This window comes from Hippocampus bargibanti, linkage group LG05, assembly GCF_051943395.1.
Source record: "Hippocampus bargibanti isolate YZ-2025 linkage group LG05, ASM5194339v1, whole genome shotgun sequence".
NCBI classification, from domain to species: domain Eukaryota; kingdom Metazoa; phylum Chordata; class Actinopteri; order Syngnathiformes; family Syngnathidae; genus Hippocampus; species Hippocampus bargibanti.
In genome coordinates, this window is record NC_142738.1 from 25,877,605 (window position 1) to 25,888,440 (window position 10,836).

General features: G+C 41.2%; 1 protein-coding gene across 1 annotated transcript; it reads right to left on the reverse strand.

Annotated features, from left to right (window-relative positions):
* Positions 1-1,079: 1,079 nt before the first annotated feature.
* On the reverse strand, positions 1,080-10,554 carry b3gnt9 (UDP-GlcNAc:betaGal beta-1,3-N-acetylglucosaminyltransferase 9). Its single transcript, XM_088997481.1, has 8 exons — positions 10,269-10,554; positions 9,388-9,480; positions 9,005-9,283; positions 8,809-8,928; positions 7,607-7,942; positions 4,616-4,842; positions 4,292-4,547; positions 1,080-4,211 (listed from the first exon to the last, which is right to left on the reverse strand). Exons 3-8 carry the CDS (start codon positions 9,101-9,103, stop codon positions 3,867-3,869), a joined length of 1,383 nt encoding a protein of 460 aa, XP_088853607.1. The 5' UTR covers positions 9,104-9,283; positions 9,388-9,480; positions 10,269-10,554; the 3' UTR covers positions 1,080-3,866.
* Positions 10,555-10,836: the final 282 nt, after the last annotated feature.

The window sequence follows — 10,836 nt, forward strand, 5'->3', positions numbered from 1 at the left end:
ATGATAAGGTATAAAAGGAGCTGCCCTGAATTGCTCGGTCATTCACATGATTACAAAGCTATTAAGTAGTATTTGTGCCAAAAGGAAAATAGTCTAACTTCCATCCATCCATTATCCGTGCCGCTTATTCCTCACGAGGGCCGTGGGGGTTGCTGAAGCCTATCCACTGTCTTCCTCGATACCACCCAAGAATTGTGGGGGCCCCTGGGGAAAACATGTCACGTCACGGCCTACAAATTCAATACTACTTTTATATTATGTATTTGTAAAAAGGCAGCTGTCAGTCATGGGGTGATGTCACTTTTATCTATTGTCCGTTCCCTTTTCTGCGCCCTTGTCGTTGCCTGCTTTGTGTTTTTCAAATCAGAGCATTTGTTCAAAATAGAGCTTGATGTGTTCAATCTGCTGATGCGGTTGATGTGCCATGAAAATGCTTTTTTTTTTGTTTGTCCATTTTTTGTGGACACGTCAGTCCGTCAGTCGTCTTGCCATCATTATTTTATGCAAGCCAGCAAGCACAAAAAGCAATAACACACACACATACATAAAAACATTGTGGCACAGAACCAAAAAGTATACAAACACTGTTTTTCACGCAAGCTTCCTTGAGCTCCGCTTGTGGTAATTAATTACCTTCCCAACGCCGATTGGCTTTCACCGTCACTGACGTGTGGACTGGGTTCGCCTGAAATACTGACACAAGGTCGACTGACGGACTTACATGGGCACTGCTGTTTGTTATAATCGCAGCGATGGAAGATTACGCCTTCATACTTACTCATGTTTTACATATTTTTATTATAGGACTTTATTTTTGTAAAATAGCCCATTTTTCATCTGTACTTTAATTCTACTAGCTTTGTTGGTTTTCTCATGGACCTTTTTGGTCGCTCATTTATTTTCTGTCGTGGAAACGAAATCGTTCACAAATGGAGTCTTAGTTTGCTTACTTCAACACTTACTGATAGGAACAGCTGATGCAGAAGGAACATTATTTGCTTCGTGATTTTTCCTCTTCTCATTTTTCCACTTCTTGGGTTGGAAATATTGTAATTATCTGAAAAGAGTTGGATTCAAGCACTTACTGGCAAATTGCTTTGGTGTAAGTAGAAAAAGAAAAAAAAACTGCTGAACATTGTGCCTCATCTCCCACTGAGCCTGTTTTTGACTCGTGACATCATTTGTAAAATGGGGAAAAAAAATCTATGTACATAGAATGATAATGGGTAATTGCGTTTGTTTGCTGACTCAGTGGGTGTTTTTATTGCCCAACATAACAGCATCTTCCATGTTGCTGTTGACGTCTTCTGGTAATTTCAAATCTTTCCTGTTTAGATTTATTGCGGGTTTTTTTTTGTACCATACCTTAATGTTTTGTACTTTTCTTTTGAGCGGTGTCCATATTTACACCACTCGTTAAATTTAGTTTCAGCATTTATACCGTGTATAGATCCAACTAAAATGTGTCCCAATGGCGAACTAATAAGATAAATAGGCTTGCTGAGCTCAGGCCAGCTTCACGTTGTGGTGTCCCGTTGAAGAATGAGCACATCAACTCAGGTGGACAGATCTGAATCAGAAATGGCTTGCAAGACAAGCTACCCATTTGTGTAGATTGTCTTTCATTTCATGGGAGGATCAGTGAATATGATAACGGTTTAATTTATAATGCCTTGTTTTTCTTGTCATATGACCGTCGCATTAAGACTTTGTATGTGGTTAACTTCTGTTTGCATCACGCAAGCCTCCCTAGTGTAACTTGTTATCCACACGCGCACACTTTTTAAATCCATTCCTGAAATGTGGTAACATGATTCCAATGTGACGATGTGTATGTTGAATGCTAATTCCTTTGATTGTGGAAGCAGAAATGAGTGGCTTACTCAGTATTGAGTGAAGGAGAAATTGGAGTCCAATTAGCGCATCAGCTCCACCACCTGCTGCCCAAAGTGCTTTCACAAAGCCCCACGTTCACCCATAAACGCAATAATTCGAGTTTTGCTTCTGGAAAATGCATAGCAACATTTGTGCTTGTTAACTTCAAACTGCAACCATGCAAATGAACATAGTGAGAAGACCGTTTGCACAACCTTTATGGGTGCAACTGATTGGCCCATTGACATCTAAGTTGAATTATCTGTGTGAGAATTGACCAAAAGAAAATAAAAAAGAACTATCTGGGTATGACTAACGTTTGTAAGGCACTTTCTTTGCATGGTACTTATTCACCAAATCTTGAAAATAGAGCAAGACCATGAGGAAATCATCAAATGTGCTGTCAATGGGATCACGTGACCACAGTCGGAAAGCCTGACGCTAAAGGAGAAAACCACTGAATATACAAAATTTAAGTTCTCAAGAACTTTAAATGTTTAGTAAAAAAAAGTCAATTTACAGACACACTTAGCAATGAAGGAGAGGGGGGGGGGGGGTAACACTGCTGACTTGACATGGGTTCAAATCTCAGGACGTCCAGCCGGATCTGTGAAAAAGATCACCTGCATCATTTGTGGATTTTGTTTTAACCACAGATGTACTGAAATCTTGGTCACCCATTTCATAGTAGCTTTTTCTCGATACTAGAGGTGGTTTTACACCTGTGTCAACATTGTTTGCAGGAGAGTCGTAACACCATTTTGCCTGACCCACGTTCATATGCAGTTGATCAACAATCATCCTCACAATGGATGCAGTTCGACACACTATTAAAGGACAACCGACATCACTTTTTGTTTTTTAACTGACATCAGAAAAACGTTTTATAGCATCTAAAATACCCAAAACACGCAATATGATATTTTTAGTCAAATGCAAAACACCAATAAAAATGACTTCAAGTGTCCAAAATCTGCAAAAAATGGAGCTGCGAATTGGGCATTTTCAGAAAGTCCCGCCCCCAGTTTGTGACGTCACGCCAAGACGTCTTGCATTGCTAGTGAATCAAAACAATGGCTTCAGATTCGGAGAATATGCTTTCTTGTTACACATCCAGTTATGAATATGATTCAAATAGTCCTGATGAGCAAAGCATACATGTTTGCAATCGATTAAAGAATTTATTTGTGCCATTTTGAGGCAATATTGGGGGGAAATCTCTCACCCAAAAAAAGAGGCACAAAATGGCGACCTCCTGTGGCCACCTCCGTTTCCACAGGCTGATAAATTCCTTATATGGAGCTTGGACGCCCTCTTCTCATGACTTTTGGGTGCAACACAAGGTCCCCAGACCAAACAAGTACAGCAAAATACATTGACGTGATGGAAGGACCGCTACAATGCGTCTTTTTTACGGTCAAGGTATCGTGACGTCACGTACGGACTCGTCACCAACTCAAAAACAAGACTTCCTGAATATTCAGAGCGAGTCTTAAAACGTAAAATATAGCTATATAGCGGTGTAATCTTTGTAAAATACGCTCAGTAGAAGTCATTTGAAGCCATTTTACAAATTATGGACACAACTTGTCCGGAGACGTCGGTTGTCCTTTAAACTTTAAAATTATTTCAGTTGTCACCTTTACACTTGAACAGATTTAATTGGGTAAACCACATTTTATCCACTTTAGCGTCTCACGTTCATATATGCATGACAGCACATTTGGGGTATATTGACAACCGTTTTAGATCAACTCTCAACATCCCCTAAAAAAAACAAAAAAAAAAGAGTAGAAGCAAGTCGTTTGTGAACAATGATATCACATTGAAAAGTAAAATCCAGAATCTTTCCTTCATGCCTCCTTGATGGAGGGATTAAAAGAAGGAAGCACCTCTGTATCTTGTCAGTCAGCAAACTTGGATGAGATGTCACGTGACTCTGATTCGGATTTTGTGCCTTTCAAATTTGACCGGGTCTTCCCCGCACGGTGTTAATCGTGTGTGACAAACACTCCCTTCTCATCATAGTCAGTCTCCACCTCCCCTTTTGAATTTCCAGTCCTCCACCTGAAGGTCCCGGATGTTGATCTGGACCCGTTATGACAGTTTAGTTTGGGGTCATGCAACAATTTCCACATGAGCCAAATCTGGGGCACGCTGAGGCTGTGAACCACCATGAGCTCCCGGTAAAAACACGGGTCGAACGTCTGCAGGTGAGGTGCCGCTGACGGACGGGGAATGCCGAAAGTCCGAAAACCTTGGTGACGCGATGGCTTGATTCCGAGCAGCTGGAGGCACATTCCCAGGAACACGTCATCGATGGGGAACAACTCTACCTGGAATTTGAAAAAAGGGATGTGAAACAAGAGACAACAAAAAGATGAATTGGACTTTGTAGGTAGTTCATGTCAAATACTTGTTGACAGGAGGCGCTGAGTCTCCGCGCTGTATGCCCAGACATGACGAAGCCCCCTCCTCCGGCATAAGTCGGGTACAAAGCGCTGCCGTACACAAACTCTGGCACGTAGTACTTGGATGTGCGGCGCCGAATAGGTTTGGCGTTAACGATTATATCGCCAATGAAAATATCCTCATTTGACTTTGCACCTTGGAGCATTTCCAGTATGTTCTCCACGTTCACATAAACATCGGCATCCCCTTTAAAGATGAACCTGACACAAAAAAATGGAAAATGAGGTTGATACCGCCTCGATTTCGGGTGGGCGCATCGGACACTGACTTGACGCGAGGACAGGTGCGGTTGACCCATTCCAGAAAGTGCGTTTCCTTCAAGGTCAAGTTGAAGAAGGTGTCCTCAAAGTCCCACAGGAGAATGTCCTGAAAAGTTTGACTCTCGTAGGTGAGCAGCTGATCCCACAGAGGCAAGGCTGTGAGATTCTTGGGCACCCCCAACAGGAAGACGGTGCGGATGGACCCGCCCTCTTTACCCCAGGTCCTACGTACAACCTGAGGTCAGTGAAAGTGGAGAGAACTTCAGTTATCTCAGAAAACAAAAGAGCCACATATCCTATATCCGGAACCAGCCACACATTTCTCAAGGTAGTGTATTCTTGTGAGGGCGAGGGTGGTCTGACCGCGAACAGATCTGATCTACAGGGTGCGAATAAAAAAGGGCAGTTGTATGTCAAACATGAAGAACAGAAGGTTAGTTGGTTAGTACAAGGGTCCCTAAACACTGATCCGCTGATCAGACCCATTTAGGACCGGACCACCTAGAGACAGACCTGCAGGCTGATAGCAAATGTACTCCTATCTGACGCAGCGAAAACGTGCGCAACTCAAACTAATTGGAGTGCCCCCTGCTAACATTGGTTTGCACGTTGAAATAAACAGAATCCACCCCAAAAAAAGAAGAAGCAATAAACAGAAAGTAAGAGGAACAAGTTAACCACACGTACAGCAGATGTATTATTACTGATTGCTTCATTTCTGAGTATTTGACTTGAATATACACTTGTTGTACAGTAGAAGACTATTGAGTTGGATTAGATTCGATTGGATTTACTTTGATTTGTCTCGCAGTGGAGAAGTTTACATTCCATACCAGCAAAGTTATGAAAGGAAAGAAAGAAGTAGAGAAACAACATACAGGAGCTGCTGGAAAGCAGTACAATACAATACATATTGACTTACTGTATATAGCTCTTGAAGCTGTAACAAAGCACTTAACATGGTAAATAAAGCTTACAGGAAATAAAGCAGTCACAAAGATGGTAGAAAGCACCAGGGAGAAAAACTAAGGTGAAGTCTTCTGAATCATGCTGAGCAGAATGCCAGAGAGTACGAATGGGTTTTGAGACAGGTTTTAAAGATGGGCAGTGAGGGGGGGCTTTCCAAATGTTCAGTGCCAGGTCATTCCAGAGAGTGGGACCAGCAACAGAAAAGGCTTGATCCCCTCTGAGCCTCCATTTGGTTTTTGGCACTTCTAATAAAGTCTGGTCAGCAGACCTGAGACGTCCGGAAGGTGTGTAGAGGTGGATGAGCTCGGAGAGGTAAGGGGGAGCAAGGCCATTTAAAGATTTGAAAACAAATAAGATCTTGAAAAGAAGGGATGACTTAGGCCTAGGAGGAGTTATGGGCTCCCTCTTACGAGTACCAGTCAAGAGGTGAGCAACAGCATTCTAGACTGCTGGAGATGCTTCATGGAGGATTGGCTGACTCCAAAGTAAAGCGCATTACAGTAATCAAGACGAAATACGACAAAGGCATGAATTACTGCTTCAAGAATAGAATAACACTGTATGAGAAAAGAAATATGAATGAAATATTTAATCACAGTGCTCCACTAACATCTTTGGATTGGATTTACCTTTACAGTAATGTCTCGTTATATCGATATCAGTTATATTGACAGTACAGCTTATTACGATACTATTTTCATTTCCCGGCAAATTTCTAGTCTTCTATGTATAATTAGTTCCGTTTAGTACGATACCGGGTTATTGCGATAATCCGGTTTCTACGGTGCCCTTTTCATCTCCCACCAGCCATTTTGCTCTGCTTATATCGATACAAAAGCAGCTTAAGCTGAATCGATATTTGCTTAAGGGTTTCTATACAGTACCACCTTTAGCGAAATCTGTATCGTAACACCGTTGGTCACGTGACCAGCTTTCTTTCGTGTCGTGCACAGTGTAGCAGAGCTGCAATAGCATCTGAAACATACTGTAGTCTTCTTATACAGTATACAATAGTTCAACACCAATTTCAACCATGGGGAAACGTAAGAATTGTGATATCGGAACGAAGTACAAGGCAATAGTGGCTGTTGAGGAGAATCCAACAAGGAGCAAATCCTCCATCGCGAAAGAGTTCGACGTGCCGCAGAATACTTTATCAACGTCAGTAATGTAAACATCAGTAATGTAAACGCATGTATTTAGTTGTGTTGTATTCAGATATCTTTATCACTTGCAATAATCACAGTTTTTCATATGTGTTTCATATGCTGGCGTTCGTGGTTTCTCTCGTGTGTATAGCACAATGTCGAGTGCTACTCAGTCACTATTGCAAGAGTGCGTTCTGAAAATAATAAATGACGTTTTTATTTAATGCATATGTTTATTTTTCACTTGACTACAGTACAGAAACATGCTAGATTAGCAATCCATGAACTCAAGGAGAAAATTACATGCCATATTAAAGATCCCCCATTTATTGCCCCCTTTTAATGCAGTTTGGCGCAGCATCGGATATATCGATAGTCCGGTTATGTCAATATTTTTTCCGACTCCCGAGAATATCGATATAACAAGACTTTACTGTATTAGTCTCGCAGTGGAGAGATTTGTTGTCAGTACCAGCACTTTCAATTTAAACGCAACAGAAAAAAAAATGGTCGCCGAACCGAAAGCAGCATGTACAATTGCCTCAAATGATGTGACACTAAAAAAGATCGGGAACCTCTGGGTTAGGAAACAGCCAGAAGAAAAGAAGGTTAGGAATGTTCAACTGAGTGAGTTTTAATATTTAATGGAGGAACAATGACAAAGCAAAGATGAAGTTGAGAAAAGCTCTGTGTTATAGTCAAGAACTGGCAGAACTGCGTTGATGACACAACAATAGTGTCTGCCCATACATAACATTGGCGAAACTGTACCGAAACAGGAGTAGAAAGTAAATTTATGCTCACTAGGGGAACTCGACAGTTTGTCGAATCATTGGTTGAGACACATATTAAGACAAACAAAAAATCAGTATGATTATTTACCTGCCGCTTTTCAAAATCTGCTGCCACGGACTTTACTGCAATGAGCATGTAAAGGTCGCGGGTTTTCCCGGCCCGTTCGGAACCTCCCAGCTGACATTTCTGCGGTTGATCGATTAGCAGCCGGAAGTTGCGGTTGTCCTTCTCTCGCAGGTAGCCCACAAAGTCAAACAACGGCAATGTCGGCAAAGGCGCGTCGCTCGTCTTGGTCGGTTTGACGCTCTTCTGTCGAGATTTGGACTTTCCTTTGGGTTTCGACTGAGCTTTGGACTTGGGCTTAGGACGCTTTGACTTGTGTTCACAGAGAGGGAGCTGAGGCTGAGAGGGGCTGGCTGCATGCTGCTCATTGGGACATATCATGACAACGGACATGATGGGACATCAATAAACAAAATCAGAAATCATTACACGCATGCTAATTGGACTGTAGTTGCGATTTAACATTCTGTGAACCGGTACAAAACTAGTACAGTGAGACCTCAACTTACAAACACCTTATCTTACAAACTTCAATTTTCTGAAAATTAAACCTTATAATAAGCACTATTTTCATAATACACACCCCCCCACGGCTGGCGGAGTGATCTTCGGCGGAAGCACACGACCGAACAGCACCAGAGGTTAAGTTACCAACAAACCTTATGGAAGGTGACTCTCCTTCCGTAAGCCATCAACGGCCATCAAAAAGGTAAATAAAACTTTATTTTACAGCACAGTTTATTTCTTTAATTACAGTCCTCATGTAATGTGCCTCTCCAAACAGCAATTCCCTTTGACCTTCGACCTCCAATGCCATTCCATCAAGCCATCAATGACCATCACAAATGTAAATAAAGTGACTTTATGATACAATTCAGTGTATTTCTTTCATTACAATACAATAGCACATTTATTATACATAGAATAAGGTATGTTGTGTGTAGTTTTCAGGCTTATTTAGTTGAAAAGTATATTTTATGGAAACGCGGGAACGAATTATTCCCATTTTAATGGTTTCCTATGGACATTTTTTTTAGATACACAGTTTTCGCCTTACACACTCTGTCTGGGAACCAATTAAGTTCGTAAGTTGAGGTCTCACTGTACATAGTTTCCTACACCTGCAGTCGAGTGCAGTTAATTTGCAGATCAATACGGCGCTCCAGTCCAAAACTGGACTTTTACTTTTCTTTGACTTTGACTATCCCCAAACGCTTGAATCTCACCGGCAGGGGCTCCTGGGACGCTTTGATTCCTTTGCTTCCTAGCAGGGTCCGACTGGAGCTGGTGGGACGAATGATTTCCAGCCTCCATGCTGGCTTGTCCCACCCCGAGGACAAAAGGACCTAGAACATCACAGGACTAATGAGAAGATTTGTGCTCATTTGGTTCTTTGTGCAATTTGATTCCATTTGGGACTACCTGTCGCACGTAGAGCAACAATGAGAAGAGCAGCAGGAGCAGCATTGTGCATATGACGTCTCCTTTTATGTAACACCCTCTTCTCCTCAGCATCGCCATTTTTGGGCTTTCGTCACGTATTTAACAGGGGTTGAAGTACAAAGAGATCTCTGAAGCATCTCTGCTTAGACGACTTCACCATTTGTCCAACAAAATGTATGTTTTCTCTATGTCGCGAGAGTTTGAAAGGTAACCCTTTGTTTCCATAGCGCCTTCTTCTCCAAAGACAACACAGGCATCCTGACACAAACAGAGTCACATTAAGGAGATCATGCCAATGAGGTGGGAAAAAAACAAAATAATCCGATTTTGGTCCAACTTTCAAACAATTTGGATGATGATACCAGGCACTACAGTTCAGATTCAGTCCTGTCCATGAGGTTCTCTCTCCTGGTTTTGTGTGGCACTGCTTCACTTGGCCACGTTGGAAGTGGACTCTTGTGAAAAGGGAAAAGAAATTCTAATTGGTACACAGTACGTTTTTCAAATTTTCTTAACATTGAAAGGGTTTTTGCATGGCTTGTGCACTCCTTCACAATCCTGTTTTTTTTTTTTTTTTTGGGGGGGGGGGACTGGGGGAGTTCTGTTTTACAAACCAACTAAAATACTACTGAACGACGCACTTTAGCTTTTCAGTCAACAATGCCCCATCTTTATTGACACTGAGAGGTGTTGAATGTTATGAACCACAAATTTTCTATCACTGCATCAACAGGACTTATTTCGTATATTTCAAAATAAAAGACACACCTAAACACAAATTTGTATTGAACTGTCATTTTTACTTGCCCTTGTGTGTTAATGTTTAAATTATCAGAATTTTCGATACATGGCGACCCTATTAAAGAAAAGTAATACTTAACTAAAATAAATTTGTGATCGTTTTCTATCCCCGAAGCAACGGTGTAATATACAATTTCACAGTGTTTGCAAATGAGGGGGCGTGTCCGTTATATAAGAGAATATACAGCATTTTATTGCAGTCTAATTTAACAAATAATGTGTCAACAAAACATTCATTATGTGAAAGGAACGTTCCCAAATGTATACTGCGAAGTATCTTAATATAATACGTGACAAGGAGTAGAAGTGAACGTGATAGAAAGTCCGAAAAAAACGTGCAGATATATTTTCAAACTTGTTTACAGGATCAACAGTCCTATTATATTAAGTCATTGGAAAATGCATGTAAATGCATCGCATAAAAGAATTCATTCAAACTTACCAAAGCGGACGGAGAAGGTAGGACAAACTGGAAACATCTGGACATGTTGCGTCTCCACACAGGCGCTCATGTTGCCTTTAATGCCATGGGAAATGTTTACTACTCAACTTTCTGATAAAGATTGAGCAAGCGTAGCATTTCCCTAGCTAGTAAATTATTTGAACCGCAAAATACATGAACGAAACTAAGTATAGCAATAAAGATGAAAGATGGGATGCATTTGATTTATAAGCAGTTAAAACTGGGTTTATAAAAACGTTACGAATTGGGGGTCGTCAGAGATGTAAAAGGGAGGACTTGAATGCAGCATCTCCTGAAAACGAACCACGTGGCTGAAATTTTAAGGAACAGTAAAATGGGGGCTGGGTTGTCAAAGGGGAAAAAAGAGTGGACTGTGGAACTCAATGACATATTCATCTTTTGAATGATATTGAGTTTGGTCTGAACACAAAACATAATTGTTGTATTAAGTTCATCCTGTCTATTTGATATCTAACTTAGAACAGATTCTTATTTTACAGACAGTGTCTACTTCCGCCTCCCGCGGCGGAAGTAGACGCCGAAACAT

Coding starts and splice junctions, on each gene's coding strand:
- b3gnt9 (XM_088997481.1), bottom strand. CDS start 9,103: ATGGCGATGCTGAGGAGAAGAGGGTGTTACATAAAAGGAGACGTCATA. Junction 8,929..9,004: donor TGTTGCTCTACGTGCGACAG/GTAGTCCCAAAT, acceptor GTGATGTTCTAG/GTCCTTTTGTCCTCGGGGTG. Junction 4,548..4,615: donor CGCACCTGTCCTCGCGTCAA/GTCAGTGTCCGA, acceptor TTTTTGTGTCAG/GTTCATCTTTAAAGGGGATG.